This window comes from Macaca fascicularis, chromosome 19 (genome assembly GCF_037993035.2).
Source record: "Macaca fascicularis isolate 582-1 chromosome 19, T2T-MFA8v1.1".
In the NCBI taxonomy this organism is placed as follows: Eukaryota; Metazoa; Chordata; class Mammalia; order Primates; family Cercopithecidae; genus Macaca; species Macaca fascicularis.
In genome coordinates, this window is record NC_088393.1 from 52,893,360 (window position 1) to 52,910,498 (window position 17,139).

Consider the following 17,139-nt stretch of genomic DNA (forward strand, 5'->3'; position numbering starts at 1 on the left):
ACAGAGCGAGACTCCGTCTACAAAAATAAATAAATAAATAAAACTTGAACTCGCATGATCCCAGTAGCTTTATTAAGCAGAGCCAAAAAGTCGAAACAACCTAAATGCCCATCAGCGGCTGAATAGATAAACAAAATGTGGTCCGTCCCTCCAGTGGAATATTATTGAGCCTTAAAGAAGAGTGAAGCACCAACACGTGTTACAGATGGATGAACCTGGAAAACAGGATGCCAAGTGAAAGAAGCCAGACACAAAGGCTGCATAGTCTGTTACATGAAATGTCCAGAACAGGCACATCTACAGAGACAGAAAGTCAATTCGTGGCTGGGGGAATGGGAAGTGACTGCTTAATGGGTAAAGGGGTTACTTATGGGAATTATAAAAATGCCCAGGCCAGGTGCAGTGGCTCATGCTCATAATCCTAACAATTTGGGAGGCTGAGGCAGGTGGATCGCTTGAGCTCAGGAGTTTAAGACCAGCCTAAGCAATATGGTGAATCCTCATCTCTACAAAAAATACAAAATTAGCCAGGTTTTGTGGCTCGCACCTGTAGTCTCAGCTGCTTGGGGGGCTGAGGTGGGGGGATCACTTCAGCTCCAGAGACAGAGTTTGCAGTGAGCAGAAATCGCACCATTGCCCGCCAGCCTGGACAGAGTGAGATCCTGTCTCAAAAAATCATACCCTAAAACTGATTATAGTAACAGATGTAAAACTCCAAATATACTTAAAGCCACTGAATTGTACTGTATTTTTTTTATTTAAAAAATTATATCTTTTTTTCTTTTTTTGAGACAGAGTCTCCCTTTGTCACCCAAGCTGGAGTGCAGTGGCGCAATCTCGGCTCAGTGCAACCTCCGCCTCCTGGGTTCAAGTGAACACATCTGGCTAATTTTTATATTTTTAGTAGAGACAGGGTTTCACCATGTTGGCCAGGCTTGTCTTGAACTCCTGACCTCAAGTGTCCCACCGGCTTCGGTCTCCCAAAGTGCTGGAATTACAGATGTGAACCACTGCACCCAGCCTTAATTGTATACTTTAAATGGGTGAATTGTGTAGTGTAAGAAAAAAAAAAAAACCTACGTAAAAAATGAGCAAAGGACCTGAAGAGACATTTTTCTAAAGAAGACATACAGGCAGCCAACAAACATATGAAAAAATGCTCAACATCACTAATCATCAGAGAAATGCAAATTTAAACTACAATGAGGTGCCATCTCACCCCAGTCAGAATGTCTGTTACTAAAAAGTCTAAAAACAACAGATGCTGGCGAGGATTCAGAGTAAAGGGACCACTTACCCACTGTTGATGGGAATGTAAATTAGTACAGCCTGTATGGAAAACAGCATGGAGATTTCTCAAATAACTAAAAATAGAACTACCATTCGGTCCAGGATTCCACTGAGTATCCTCCCAAAGGAAAAGACATCATTATATCCATTATATCCACCTGCACTTGTATATTTATTGCAGCACTGTTCACAATAGCAAAGATATGGAATCAACCTAAGTGTCTATCGATGAATGGAGGATAAAGAAAATGTGGTCTATATCTACAAAGATTTCATGATGAAATTGCCAAAAGCAATGCAGCAAAAGCAAACATTGACAAATGGGATCTAATTAAACCAAAGAGCTTCTGCACAGCCAAAGAAACTATCCTCAGAGTGAACAGACAACCTACAGAGTGGGAGAACATTTTTGCAATCTATCAATCTGACAAAGGTCTAACATCCAGAAGCTACAAGGAACTTAAACAAATTTACAAGAAAAAAAAACCTTAAAAAGTGGATAAAGGACATGAACAGACACTTCTCAAAAGAAGACATTCGTGTAACCAACAAACATATGAAAAAAAAGCTCAACATCACTGACCATTGAGAAATGCATATCGAAACAACAGTGAGATACCATCTCACACCAGTCAGAATGGCCATTATTAGAAAGTCAAGAAACAGCCAGGCGCAGTGGCTCACTCTTTTAATCCCAGCACTTTGGGAGGCCGAGGCAGGTGGATCACAAGGTCAGGAGTTCGAGACCAGCCTGGCCAACACAGTGAAACCCTGTCTCTACAATAAATACAAAAATTAGCTGGGTGTGGTGGCAGGCACATGTAATCCCAGCTACTCTGTCGGCTGAGGCAGGAGAATCACTTGAACCCAGGAGGTGGAGGTTGCAGTGAGCTGAGATCATGCCACTGCACTCCAGCCCGGGCAACAGAGTTAGACTCTGTCTCAAAGAAAGTCAAAAGGCTGGGCGTGGTGGCTCACGCCTGTAATACCAGCACTTTGGGAGGCCGAGGCGGGCGGATCACAAGGTCAGGAGATCAAGACCATCCTGGCTAACAAGGTAAAACCCTGTCTCTACTAAAAATACAAAAAATTAGCTGGGCATAGTGGCGAGCACCTGTAGTCCCAGCTACGGAGAAGGCTGAGGCAGGAGAATGGCGTGAACCCAGGAGGGGTTCCAAGTGTGCTTGCAGTGTGCCGAGATCGTGCCACTACACTCCATCCAGCCTGGGCGACAGAGTGAGACTCTGTCTCAAAAAAAAAAAAAAAAAAGTCAAGAAACAACTGATGCAGGCAAGGCTGTGGAGAAATAGGAATACTTTTACACTGCTAGTGGGAATGTAAATTAGTTGAACCGTTATGAAGACGGTATGACAATTCCTCAAAGATCTAGAACCAGAAATACCATTTGACTTAGCAATCCTTTACTGGATATATACCCAAAAGAATGTAAGTCGTTATATTACAAAGATACATGCATGTGTATGTTCATTGCAGGACTATTCATAATAGCAAAGACATGGACTCAATCCAAATGCCCATCATGGATAGACTGGATAAAGATTATGTACATATATATACCGCGGAATACTACACAGCCATAAAAAGGAACAGGATCATGTCCTTTGCAGGGACATGGATGGCGCTGGAAGCCATTATCCTTAGCAACTAACATAGGAACAGAAAACCAACGACCACATGTTCTCACTTATAAGTGGGAGCTGCACAATGAGAACACATGGACATGGGGAGGGGAACAGCACACACTGGGCCTGTTGCAGTGGGGTTGCGGGGGTGGGTAGGGAAAGGGAGACCATTAGGAAAAATAGCAAATGCATGTTCGGTTTACTACCTAGGTGATGGGTTGATAGGTGCAGCAAACCACCATGGCACATGTTTACCTACGTAAGAAACCTGCACATCCTGCACATGTACCCTGGAACTTACAATAAAAAAAAAGAAAGAAAATGTGGTACATATCTATCATGGAATAGTACACAGCCATAAAAAAGGATGGAATCATGTTTTTTGCACCAACACGGATGGAACTAGAGGCCATTATCCTAAGTGAAATAGAAAGTCAAAATACCACATGTTCTCACTTATAAGTGGAAGCTAAACAGCAAATATACATGGACACAAAGATTGGAATAATGGACAGTGGAGACTACAAAAGGTGGGAGGGAGGGAAAGGGGTGAGGGTTGAAAAATTAACTGTTGGAGGCTGGGCACGGTGGCGCACGCCTATAATCCCAGCACTTTGGGAGGCCGAGGCAGGTGGATCATGAGGTCAGATGTTCGAGGCCAGCCTGGCCAACATAGTGAAACCCCATCTCTATTAAAAATATTAAAAAATTAGCCGGACGTGGTAGCGTGTGCCTGTAATCCCAGCTACTCGGGAGGCTGAGGCAGGAGAATCGCTTGAAGTTGGAAGGTGGAGGTTGCAGTGAGCCGAGATCACACCACTGCACTCCAGCCCAGGCAACAGTGCAAGACTCCGTCTCAAAAAAAGAAAAATTAACTGTTGGAGGTCAGGTGCATTGGTGCATGCCTATAATCCCAGCACTGTGGGAGGATCAGGCGGGCTGCTCGCTTTGAGTTCAGGAGTTTGAGACCAGACTGGGCAACATGGCAAAACCCTGTCTCTACAAAATAAAAAATTAGCCAGGCATTGGTGGCGCATGCCTGCAGTCCCAGCCACTCAGGTTGCAGTGAGCCAGGATCGTGCCACTGTACTTCAGCCTGGGAGACAGAGTGAGACCCTATAAAAAGAAAAAGAAAAATTAACTGTTGGGTACAATGTTTGCTATTCAGGTGATGGATACGCTAAAAGCCCAGACTTCACCTCAACGCAATATATGTAAGTAAGAAACCGGCACTCGCACCTGCTAAAAATATAATACTTTTTAAATTTTTATTTTAATAAAAAATAGAAACTTAGGGCCAAGGGGGAACGGATCACCTGAGGTCAGGAGTTCAAGACCAGTCTGGCCAACATGGTGAAACCCTGTCTCTACTAAAAATACAAAAATTAGCTGGACATGGTGGCGGTCGCCTGTAATCCCAGCTACTCGGGAGGCTGAGGCACAAGAATCCCTTGAACCGGGGGTGGAGGTTACAGTGACCAAGATTGCACGACTGCACTCCAGGCTGGGCAACACAGCGAGACTCGGTCTCAAAAAAAAAGAAAGGAACTTGGGAAAAAAATACTATATAGGGAGGGCTGTAGGTTTCATAGGAAGGTGAGAGAAAGTATATTACTGAGGGGGGTGATGAAGATTATACTCAGCCTTTAAATGTTTTAAAATGTATTGTATGAAAAATTTTTTTAATTGATCTATTTTCAGATGATTCCTCCCCACTCAAAAAAAAAAACATTTTATGAAAATTTTGGGGTGGGCCGGGTGCAGTGGCTCACGCCTATAATCCCAGCACTTTGGGAGGCTGAGGTGGGAGGATCACTTGAGTCCAGGAGTTCAAGACCAGCCTGGGCAACATAGCGAGACATTGTCTCTACCAAAAAAAAATTACAAATTAGCCAGGTGTGGTGGTGCACGCCTGTAGTCCCAGCCTGAACCTGGGAGGTCGAGGCTGCAGTGAGCTGAGTTGCCCACTGCATTCCAGCCTGGGTGAAAGTGAGACCCTGTCTGAGGAAAACAAAATTTAGTTTAAAGAAAATAAAATTTTTATTGATTTATTTTGTTTTTTAATTTTAAAGGCAGGGTCTCACTCTATTGCCCAGGCCGATCTTGAACTCTTAGGCTCAAGCATTCCTCCCACCTTGGCTTCCCAAAGTGCTGAGATTAAAGTCTTGAGCCACCACCCTGGCCATCATGTCAACTTTTAAACATACAAGTGTAGGTAAGAAGAATGGCCTGGTGGTTGGGCACGGTGGCTCACGCCTTTAATCCCAGCACTTTGGGAGGCTGAGGCAAGCAGATCACAAGGTCAGGAGATTGAGACCATCCTGGCTAACACGGTGAAACCCCGTCTCTACTAAAAATACAAAAAAGAAAAAAACTAGCCAGGCATGGTGGCAGGTGCCTGTAGTCCCAGCTACTCGGGAGGCTGAGACAGGAGAACGGTGTGAACCCGGGAGGCAGAGCTTGCAGTGAGCTGAGATCACGCCACTGCACTCCAGCCTGGGCGATAGAGCAAGACTCTGTCTCAAAAACAAAAAAAGAATGGCCTGGAGCCTCCCTCACCCTCCCCACCTAGACCCCCTTAACAATGGGTGACATATTTTGTTTTTTGCTGAACCATTTACGAGTAACTTGAAATCATGACACTGCGACTTCATATCTTCTGGGAAAAATAATGTGCATAGCCACAGTTTAATTATCACACCTAGGAATATGAACAGCAATTCCAAAATCATACGTAATATGACTTCATAGTACGTGTCGTAGTAATATAATAGAATAGTCATTTTAGTCTTCCCTAAAATGTCTTTTCCAGGTGACTTTTTCAGAATCAGGATGCTGCAAAGCTGCCTGCATTACATATGGAGCCTGCATTTCCCGTGGGGCCCCCTTTGTGGTAGCCCTGCCTGGAGGTGTCTGGGTTCCTCCCCCACCCGACTTCTTCACTCTCTGTCCTCTCTGCCCAGGAGCCCAGGATGTGCGAGTTCAAGTACTACCCGAGGTGCGAGGCCAGCTCGGGGGCACCGTGGAGCTGCCGTGCCACCTGCTGCCACCTGTTCCTGGACTGTACATCTCCCTGGTGACCTGGCAGCGCCCAGATGCACCTCCAGACCACCAGAATGTGGCCGCCTTCCACCCTAAGATGGGTCCCAGCTTCCCCAGCCCGAAGCCCGGCAGCCAGCGGCTGTCCTTCGTCTCTGCCAAGCAGAGCACTAGGCAAGACACAGAGGCGGAGCTCCAGGACGCCACGCTGGCCCTCCGCGGGCTCACGGTGGAGGACGAAGGCAACTACACCTGCGAGTTTGCCACCTTCCCCAAGGGGTCCGTCCGAGGGATGACCTGGCTCAGAGTCATAGGTGAGCAGGGTAAGGGCGGGAGGCAAGGAGGGGGGAGGGCCACGGTGTGGAAGCATCCCCTTGCGGGTCAGTTTCTCTCTTGGCTTCAGCTGCGAGGTTCGCTTTCTCTGGGTTTCCATCCATCAGCAAATGTTCATTAAGCATCTACCATGTGCCAGATGCTTTACTGTGTGCTGAGGATGCAGCAGGCAACCAGGCATTCTTGGAAAAAAACAAAAAAATAAGTATTGGCTGGGCGCGGTGGCCCACCCCTGTAATCCCAGCACTTTGGAAGGCCGAGATGGGCAGATCGCCTTAGGTCAGGAGTTCAAGACCAGCCTGGCCAACATGGTGAAACCCTGTCTCTATGAAAAATACAAAAATTAGCGGGGTGTGGTGGCCTGCGCTTATAATTCCAGCTACTCAGGAGGCTGAGTCAGGAGAATCGCTTGAACCCAGGAGGCAGAAGTCGCAGTGAGCCGAGAGTGTGCCACTGCACTCCAGTCTGGGTGACAGAGCGAGACTCAATCTAAAAAAAAAAAAAAAAAGTATTGAGGTTGGGCGTGGTGGCTCACGCCTATAATCCAAGCACTTTGGGAGGCCGAGGCAGGTAGATTGAGCCCATGGTGGTGCGCAGATGTGGCCCCAGCTACTTGGGAAGCTGAGGTGGGAGGATCACTTGAGACCAGGAATTTGAGGCTGAGGTGAGCTGTGATCATGCCACTACACTCCAGCCTAGGTGACAAAGTGCGACCCTATCTCTAATAAATAAATAAAAGAGTAAAGCAGTTAAAGGGGCTGTGGAAGTTGGAGGGGGCCAAGTTGGAATTCTAGCTAAGGAGGTCTGGGAATATTTAGGCAGAAGCTAGGAGAGGAAGAGCCCTGTGGGTATCTAAGGGAAGAGCATTCCAGGCAGAGGGAATGGCAAGTACAAAGGCCCTGAGACAGGAATACCTGGAGTATTTGAGGGCCAGGAAGGAAGTCAGTGTGGCTGGAGGCATATGAGTGGGGGAAAGTAGGAAGCAACAAAGTCAAGGAGAGGATGGGGATAGGTTGGCAAAAGCCTTGTGGACTGTGAGAAGGCTTTGGCTTTTGCCCAGGGAGGACAAGAGCTGTAGTAAGCTGTAGATAAGCTCTGTTCTTAGCAGCAGAGAGGTTTGATCTGGCTTGAGTTCTCACCAGCTCTTCCTGGCTCTGTTGGGAGGGGAAAGGATGGGAGCTGCAAAACCACAGGGTAAGGCAACTGCAAAAGTCCAGGCCGGGCTGGGTGCTGTGGCTCACGCCCATAACCCCAGCACTCAGGGAGGCCGAGGTGGGAGGATCCCTTGAGCCTAGTAATTTGAGACCATCCTAGGCAACATAGTAAGACTCTTGTCTCAATGACAAAAATTTTTTTCTTTTTTTTTTTGAGACAGAGGTTCGCTCTTGTTGCCTAGGCTGGAGTGGAGTGGCGCGATCTCAGCTCACAGCAACCTTCACCTCCCAGGTTCAAGCAATTCTCCTGCCTCAGCCTCCTGAGTAGCTGGGATTACAGGCTCCCACCACCACGCCTGGCTAATTTTTTTTGTATTTTTAGTAGAGATGGGGTTTCGCCTTGTTGACCAGGCTGGTCTTGAACTCCTGACCTCAGGTGATCCATCTGCCTGGGCCTCTCAAAGTGCTGGGATTACAGGCGTGAGCCACTGCTCCCAGCCAGGAAAAAAAAAAAGTTGTTTTAATTAACCAGGCTCAGTGACTCACATCTGTAATTTCAGTTACTCGAGAGGCTGAGGTGGGAGGATCACCTGACTCATACCTGTAATTTCAGCTACTTGAGAGGCTGAGGTGGGAGGATCACCTGAGCCCAGGAGGATGAGGCTGCAGGGAACTGATTGTACTACTGCACTTCATCCTGGACAACAGAATGAGACCCTATCTTAAAACAAGTCCAGTCCAGGCGGGAAGTAATGGTTTAGAAGTAGGGGACACCTTGGCCTCATTGAGATAGGATGTGCAGGGAAGGCGTCTTAGTCAAGTCTGGAGTCTGAGAAGGAGCCCACCTTCGGGCACAGCAGAGGGGCACGGGCAGAAAAAGCTGGGAGGTAGGCGTGAGCTGGGAGCTGGGCATGTTCCAGGAATGGAAAGGAGGCTGGGGAGGATAGGCAAGGGCTTGAGTGACCCTCAGCGGGGCCACATTACACGAGCTTCACAGGTGGAGGCGAGGAGGCTGGACTACGCTACGCCCTCAGTATGGTTAAGAGCCATGGGAGGCGTCAAGCCACAGGAGAGATCTGGTCAGACATTTGAGATTGGAAAAAATGACTGGCATTTGTGTGACAAGCGATTGGAGGAGTGGACGGAGGTAGAAGGGAGCTGGGAAGAGAGGCAAGAGGAGGCATTGCTGGGAAGATGGATGAGGCAGTGGGGGCAGAGGGAAGCGGGCGGCAATGAAAGGTGTTTTTAGGAGATAGTAGGTGCTGGGCTCGCCCATGGATTGAGGGGGAAGCAGGATCAGAGAAGAGTCCCAGGCCCGACGCAGTGGCTCACACCTGTAATCCTGGGCTCAAGGGATCCTCCTACCTCCGCCTCCTGCGTAGCTGGGACTACAGGCATGAGTCACCACATCCAGCTACAAATGCTGTTTCTTTAAATCTTGGAAGTCCCCTGGGAGCCCACCTTCCCTAGGCAACTTCCCAGAAGCCACATCACTCTGGATGTCCTTTTCTTCCCCCTTCTCAGCCCAGAGCGTCTGAAAGGTCACCCTGTGCTGTCCTTGAGTAAACACTTCCCTTTCCAGTGACACATGAGACCACAGTTGTTTCCCATAACACAAAGGACAGCTGTCTCCTCCCCACCCTCACCAATGCCTCTCTTCTTATGCAATCATTTGTTCTCTTCCAGAGATAACTTTAGGGCTAGGCACGGTGGCTCACACCTGTAATCCCAGCACTTTGGGAGGCTGAGAGGCAACAAGAGCAAAACTCCGAATCAAAATAAATAAATAAATAAAGCGACTCAGAAGATATGAGGAAGTGTAGGGTTTAATCAAGGGCAAGGCTTGAGGATGACCACCTGGGAGCATAGATTGAAGTTGTCCTGAATATACACTTCAAGCAGGGGCCAAGGCAAGGAGCTTTTGCAAGTGAGCTTTTGTTTGTTTGTTTGTTTGTTTGTTTCTTGGAGAGAGGGTCTCCAAAAATAAAAGTAAAAATTAGCCAGGGATGGTGGCGCACATCTGTAATCCCAGCTACTCAGGAGGCTAAGGTGGGCGAATCACTGAAACCAGGAAGAGGAGGTTGCAGTGAGCTGAGATTGAACCACTGTACTCCAGCCTGGGTGACAGAGCAAGACTCCATCTCAAATTAAAAAAACAGAGAGAGAGAGATAACTTCAAAAGCTTCTATATACACACTGGGGCAGAAGTAAGGAACAAAACAGCCAAAGCCTCTGTCTTCATAATGTGTGAGCCACTGAGAGATGGATGGTTGGCCAGAGTCAGCAGTCAGCAAAGTGCCCTTGAGGAAGAGGGGCTTGGAGTGGGGTCTGGAGAAGGAAGCCAAAGCAATCCAGTCACAAAATCACCAACCAAAACCCCAAAGTGGGTGGGGGCAGAGACTGAGGAGGGCGTGGGTAGGGAGCACGTGGAGCGGCCAGGGGAGGTGGCCATGGGGAAGTGCTGGGCTTGGGCCCTGAGTCGCTATTCTAACAGCTTGGAGGGCAGCCAGGAGGATGTGGGGAGGCTTGTTGGATGCTCCACAATGGTCAGGGGAGAAGGCGGTGGGAAGGGAGAGCTGGGAAGAAGGGGAGAGTCAGACTGTGTTGAGAAGTTCAGAGGTGGATACCCAGGTCCAGAAAGCAATGGAAGATGTGAGTCTGGGTGGGGAACACACATCATAAGCATGAGCTGCTATTCTTCCTGGAGGTTTGTTTTTTGTGATTTTTTTCTTCCCATGTTTTCCAAGAGGATAAGGTGGAAAGGGTATTAAAAAAAAGGACCGACTTTGAAAATTTTCTGCCTTTATCACACTTCCGGTCATACAATCCTCTAATGATGACTACAGGAAAAGGAACAGGGGGCCTTTTCAGCTGGACCTTTGAACCACATTACTCGGTTATTCAGCCTTGGCTTTTTTGTTTTGTTTTGTTTTGTTTTTTGAGACAGAGTCTTGCTCTGTCACCCAGGCTGGAGTGCAGTGGCATGATCTCCGCCCACTGCAACCTCCGCCTCCCGGGTTCAAGCAATTCTCATGCCTCAGCCTCCTGAGTAGCTGGGATTACAGATGCATGCTACCACGCCTGGCTAATTTTTGCATTTTTAGTAGAGACAAGGTTTCACCATGTTGGCCAGGCTGGTGTCGAACTCCTGACCTCAAGTGATCCACCCTCCTCAGCCTCCTAAAGTGCTGGAATTGCAGGTGTGAACCACCATGCCTGACCACCTTTTTCTTTTAAATCCCAGCCTCCTCCAGGCTTTTGGACCCTGTCTCTGCATCTCTGGCAGGGCGAAGAGACAGTATAACGAAATGGCCAGGCCAGGCGCCTGTAACCTCAGAGCTTTGAGGGGCCGAGGTGGGAAGATGGCTTGTGCTCAGGAGTTTGAGATCCACCTGGGCAACATAGCAAGAACTCATCTCTACAAAAAAAAAAAAAAATTTAAATTAGCTGGGCATGGTGGTGCATGCCTGTGGTCCTGGCTACTCTGGAGGCCAAGGAGGGCAGATCACTTGAGCCTAGTGGGTGGAGGCTGCAGCAAGCTATGATCACGCCACTGCACGCAAGCCCAGGTGACAGAGCGGGCCCCTGTCTCTAAAAAATAAAGTAAAATAAAATGGGCAACGCTTGGATAGGGCAGTGTGGGCCAGACAGTACCCTAAGGCATTTACCTATCAGTGTAGTATTTAATTCACACAACAATCCTCAGGCCAGGCGCAGTGGCTCAATCCTGTAATCCCAGCACTTTGGGAGGCCGAGATGGATGGAACACGAGGTCAGGAGATCAAGACCATCCTGGCTAACACGTTGAAACCCCGTCTCTACTAAAAAAAATACAAAAAACTAGCCGGGCAAGGTGGCGGGCGCCTGTAGTCCCAGCTACTCGGGAGGCTGAGGCAGGAGAATGGCGTAAGCCCGGGAGGCGGAGCTTGCAGTGAGCTGAGATCCGGACACTGCACTCCAGCCTGGGCGACAGAGCCAGACTCCATCTCAAAAAAAAAAAAAAAATCCTCGGGGTGGGTACTTTCATTATCCCCATTTTACCAAAGAAGAGACAGCTACAGAACCAAAGAAAAGACAGCTACCGAGTTGCAAAACCACTTACCCCAAGCCAGGCCACTGATAAGCAGCAGAGCTGGGATTGGAACCCAGCGGTTAGGGCCTAGCACCCTGCTCCTCTGCTGAGTGTTGGTTGAATGACTGCAGGTGAGGAATGATGCACCCCCTCTCATCCTCTCCCCAGCCAAGCCCCAGAACCACGCTGAGGCCCAGGAGGTCACGTTCAGCCAGGACCCTGTGCCAGTGGCCCGCTGCATCTCCAAAGAGGGTCGCCCACCTGCCCGGATCTCCTGGCTCTCATCCCTGGACTGGGAAGCCAAAGAGACCCAGGTGTCAGGGACCCTGGCCGGCACTGTCACCGTCACCAGCCGCTTCACCTTGGTCCCCTCGGGCCGAGCAGATGGTGTCACGGTCACCTGCAAAGTGGAGCATGAGAGCTTCGAGGAGCCAGCCCTGATACCTGTGACCCTCTCTGTACGCTGTGAGTGCATCGGGGGTGACCCCTCCCCCATCAAAACTGCCTACACTGGCTTCTCTAAAGCACTGTCTACATTGTCTCTGAATGTTGTCTACGTGGGTTCCCTGAAGCCAAATTCTGCACAACCTTCCTGCCATTGTCTACACTGGTTCCCATGGGCAAATCTACATACTTCCCCCTCATTGTCTATACTGGCTTTACTGGGTTCATGCCATGCCATGCCTAGTCTGTGGTAAGCTGGGATGGGCTTGCAAGAGCCAGTTTGATACATTTCTTTCCAATTCCACATCCAATGAAGCCGTCTCAGAGCTTGAAATCAACCTTGGGGAATGTTTACACCAAGGAAATTGGCAAACCCTAGAAATGGGAGCTTCTTGTATTCCCCAGAGAGTTGGTTTACCAGCAAAGAGCTGCCCCCAACAGTGTCTTTTCTGGCTTCCATGGACCCTGGTCGGCACTGCCCCTGGACCGTCTGGGTCAATCATGCTGGGCCATGTCTACATGTCTACACTGCCCAACCTAACATCATCTCCACACCTTCTCATACTTATGCCTTGACTTCCCTAGGTGCCATCTATACTGTGTCTCCCAGAGTCTCTACACCGACCCCTGATCCCTGATATTATTTACATTGCCCCCACCCCCTGGGCCCTGTTGATCCTGACCCCTCCCACTGGGATTTTTGCTAGCTCTTCCAGAAACTGCCTATACTCACACCTCATAATATTACCCAGAGAGGCCACCCTGGCACTCTTCACACAGAATCCCTCAAATACTGGCTTAACCACCTCTTCCACCACTGTCCAAAATGACCACATACCCCAACTCAACGTTGTCTACACTAGCTCCCCAGGCAATGCCTCCACTTACACAGATTCCCTAAGCCAAGTCTACACCGGTTCCCCCAGACAACATGCATCATGTGCGCCCATAAGTGCACCAGCTCCCCTGAGCCTCGTCTGTGCCAGTTTCTTCCCAGGACCTACACTGGTTGCCCAAACCCTGTTTTGACATCCTCCTTCCATGTCAGAAACACACACATAGGCCGGATGTGGTGGGTCACACCTGTAATCCCAGCACTTTGGGAGGCCAAGGCAGGCGGATCACTTGAGGTCAAGAGTTTGGGACCAGCCTGGGCAACACAGTGAAACCCTGTCTCTGCTAAAAATACCAAAATTAGCTGGAAGTGTTGGTACATGCCTGTAATCCCAACCACCTGGGAGGCCGAGGCGGGAGGATGGCTTGAGCCCAGGATGCGGAAGTTGCAACAAGCTAAGATCACCCCACTGCTCTCCACCCTGGGCAACAGAGCAACGTCCTGTCAAACACACACACACACACACACATTATTTGTAGTGGCTCCCACAGGCACTGCCAGCACTGAATAACTCCCACAAAATTATCCACAGTGGTTTCCCCGAACGGTGTCTACACCGACATCAGCATACACAGCCTGGACTGATTTGCCCCAGATGGTTTTGACTGCCATACCTCCTGCCAACCTGCCCCGTTTCTTTAGCATTCCTGTCCATCTGCTAACCTGTCCACCCACTCTGGGATTCTCCTCCTTGCTGATCCAGTCCCCCCATTTCCCGCAGACCCTCCTGAAGTGTCCATCTCCGGCTATGATGACAACTGGTACCTCGGCCGTACCGATGCCACCCTGAGCTGTGACGTCCACAGCAACCCAGAGCCCACGGGCTATGACTGGAGCACGTGAGTCACGTGGCCTCGGAACCCTGGGTCTGAGGGAGGCAGGGCTGGGGCCTGGACTCCTGGGTCTGAGGGAGGAGAGGCTGGGGCCTGGACTCCTGGGTCCGAGGGAGCAGGGGCTGGGGGCTTGGACTCCAGTGTCTGAGAGAGGAAGGGCTGGGGTCCTGGACTCCTGGGTCTGAGGGAGGAGAGGCTGGGGGCCTGGACTCCTGGGTCCGAGGGAGCAGGGGCTGGGGGCCTGGACTCCTGGGTCTGAGGGAGGAGGGGCTGGGGGCTTGGACTCCAGTGTCTGAGAGAGGAAGGGCTGGGGTCCTGGACTCCTGGGTCCGAGGGAGGAGAGGCTGGGGGCCTGGACTCCTGGGTCCGAGGGAGCAGGGGCTGGGGGCCTGGACTCCTGGGTCTGAGGGAGGCAGGGCTGGGGCCTGGACTCCTGGGTCTGAGGGAGGCAGGGCTGGGGCCTGGACTCCTGGGTCTGAGGGAGGAGGGGCTGGGGGCCTGGACTCCTGGGTCTGAGGGAGGAGGGGCTGGGGGCCTGGACTCCTGGGTCTGAGGGAGGAGGGGCTGGGGGCCTGGACTCCTGGGTCTGAGGGAGGAGGGGCTGGGGGCCTGGACTCCTGGGTCTGAGGGAGGAGGGGCTGGGGCCTGGACTCCTGGGTCTGAGGGAGGAGAGGCTGGGGGCTGGACTCCTGGGTCCAAGGGAGCAGGGGCTGGGGGCTTGGACTCCAGTGTCTGAGAGAGGAAGGGCTGGGGTCCTGGACTCCTGGGTCTGAGGGAGGAGGGGCTGGGCCTAAACTCCTAAGTCCTCCAGGTTGAAGGGAGCTTGCATTTTGGCAATTTGGGGTCTCCAGGAGTACTTAGGTCCCTGCAGCTTGGCTCCTGGTGGGTGTATCTTCAGGGATGAGACCTGTGCTCCCCTCTCGACCTTGGTATCCCTCTCACCTGACCCCACACCCCTCCAGGACCTCAGGCATCTTCCCGACCTCCGCAGTAGCCCAGGGCTCCCAGCTGGTCATCCACGCGGTGGACAGTCTGTTCAATACCACCTTCGTCTGCACAGTCACCAATGCCGTGGGCATGGGCCGCGCTGAGCAGGTCATCTTTGTCCGAGGTGAGTGGGTCTTGGGGGCCGTGTGTGGAGACCTGGGTCTGCTCCCCCAGAGCTCCACCCTTCAGGATTTGGGGACTGCACTGGGGGAGGCTGCGCCGCCGGCCTGGGAGGGATGTAGACCCGCCTGGCTGAGGGGAGATGAGGGTTGGCCTTCCCCTCGTGGCCTCAGACTGGGGTCTGAATTTGGGGTGTCAGGGTAAGTGAAGGCAGCAGAGTTGGGGGGTTGAGGACTTTGCTCGGGGTTCCTAGAAAGTAGAGGCCTGGCTAGGGTCCTCACGAAGAGACCTGAGGAAGCTGCCCTGGGCTCCAGCTCCTGAGAAAGACACACACCTAGAATCAGGCACGCAAACCTCAAAGAGACAGAAACCAAGAGCTCCCACCCCTAGAAACACGATCCGGCCCCAAGGCACGGAGCCAAAGAGGAAAAGCGCGAAGCCAGACCATCACCCAGTGATGGAAACTGGGTCAAACTCACAGCTGCAGAGCCACACACCTAGAGGGAAGCCGGGACTGTTAACAGAGCCATGCTCCCTGGGACAGAGAGCCCCACGGGCCCCGGAGCTGGGGCCAGAGACCCCTCCTGTCAAAGCCACAGCTGGCAGGACCCACAGCCACAGACACTCCCTGTGCTGGGAAATGCTGTTGCAGAGATGCCTCAGAATCCAGACACTTGGCCGGGCGCGGTGGCTCAAGCCTGTAATCCCAGCACTTTGGGAGGCCGAGGCGGGTGGATCACGAGGTCAGGAGATCGAGATCGTCCTGGCTAACATGGTGAAACCCCGTCTCTACTAAAAATACAAAAAACTAGCCGGGCGTCGTGGCGGGCGCCTGTAGTCCCAGCTACTCGGAGGCTGAGGCGGGAGAATGGCGTGAACCCGGGAGGTGGAGCTTGCAGTGAGCCGAGATCGCGCCACTGCACTCCAGCCTGGGCGACAGAGCGAGACTCCGTCTCAAAAAAAAAAAAAAAAAAAAAAAAGAATCCAGACACTCACCTGGATAGTAACCCTGCACACTCAAACCCATTGTCACCAAGACACACACCCAGGAGGACAGTGGCACTGGCCAAGACAGACGGAACGAAGCCAGATGACAACTGTGACAACTGGAAACAGACTTTTCTTTTTTTTTTTTTTTTTTTTTTTGAGATGGAGTCTTGCTCTGTCGCCCAGGCTGAAGTGCAGTGGCATAATCTCAGCTCACCGCAACCTCCGCCTCCCGGGTTCAAGCAATATCCTGCTTCAGCCTCCTGAGTAGCTGGGACTACATGCGCTCACCATCAAGCCCAGCTAAGTTTTGTATTTTCGGTAGAGACAGGGTTTCACCATATTGGTCAGGCTGGTCTCGAACTGCTGACCTCAGGTGATCCACCCGCCTTGGCCTCCAGAAGTGCTGGGATTACAGGCGTGAGCCGCTGCACCTGGCCAGAAAGAGACATGCTTAGAAACACCCGAGGGGCCGGGCGCGGTGGCTCAAGCCTGTAATCCCAGCACTTTGGGAGGCCGAGACGGGCGGATCACAAGGTCAGGAGATCGAGACCATCCTGGCTAACACGGTGAAACCCCGTCTCTACTAAAAATACAAAAAATTAGCCGGGCGCGGTTGTGGGCGCCTGTAGTCCCAGCTACTCGGGAGGCTGAGGCAGGAGAATGGCGTGAACCCGGGAGGCGGAGCTTGCAGTGAGCCGAGATCGCGCCACTGCACTCCAGCCTGGGCGACAGCGCGAGACTCCGTCTCAAAAAAAAAACAAAAAAACAAAAAAACAAAAAAACAAAAAAAAAAAAAAAAAAAAGGAACACCCGAGGGCAACGGTCCATGCAGCACACCTGTGCAAACACTCAATGTGCAGGCCCCCCAGAAACATGACCGAAGGTGTAGGGACAAACTCCCAGACAGGTGCTGTCCCTGTCATGCAGACAGAGTAGCCACGGAGGGACAGAAGCAGGCTCCCTTACTGAGTCATAATCTTAGAATGCACACACAACCTTGCAGGGACACCTAAGGGAAAACAGACCCCTCTTCAGGAATCCAGAGACAGCCAGGGAGATAGGGCACCCCTATGGGAAACACTGTCACAGACAGCAAACCCAGAGAGACAGCTGTCCCGCTCTGGGCTCGCCTGATGCTTGAGGATGCGCACGAGTCCCTGGAGGGAGACATCACACAGACAGACACGCTGGGGGCAAAACTAATCCCGGACAGCAACGGCTGCCCACAGAGGAATGTCATCCTTCACTCAGACGGAAAATCAAAAGACACCCTGGGAGAAACCTGTGCCTGGGAACTCTCCCGAAACTCCCCGAAACTCCTCCGAAACTCTCCAGAAAG

The 17,139-nt window shown here is 51.2% G+C and overlaps 1 protein-coding gene across 4 annotated transcripts in view; it reads left to right on the forward strand.

Annotated features, from left to right (window-relative positions):
• NECTIN2 (nectin cell adhesion molecule 2) overlaps positions 1–17,139 on the forward strand; it is a 43,317-nt gene that overhangs the window by 13,624 nt on the left and 12,554 nt on the right. For all 4 annotated transcript variants that reach the window (XM_005589550.5, XM_065535630.2, XM_074023873.1 and 1 more), the window contains exons 2-5: positions 5,897–6,286; positions 11,700–11,996; positions 13,592–13,709; positions 14,666–14,814. In XM_005589550.5, coding sequence (XP_005589607.2) covers positions 5,897–6,286; positions 11,700–11,996; positions 13,592–13,709; positions 14,666–14,814 — 954 coding nt within the window. The remainder of the gene's footprint in view (positions 1–5,896; positions 6,287–11,699; positions 11,997–13,591; positions 13,710–14,665; positions 14,815–17,139) is intronic.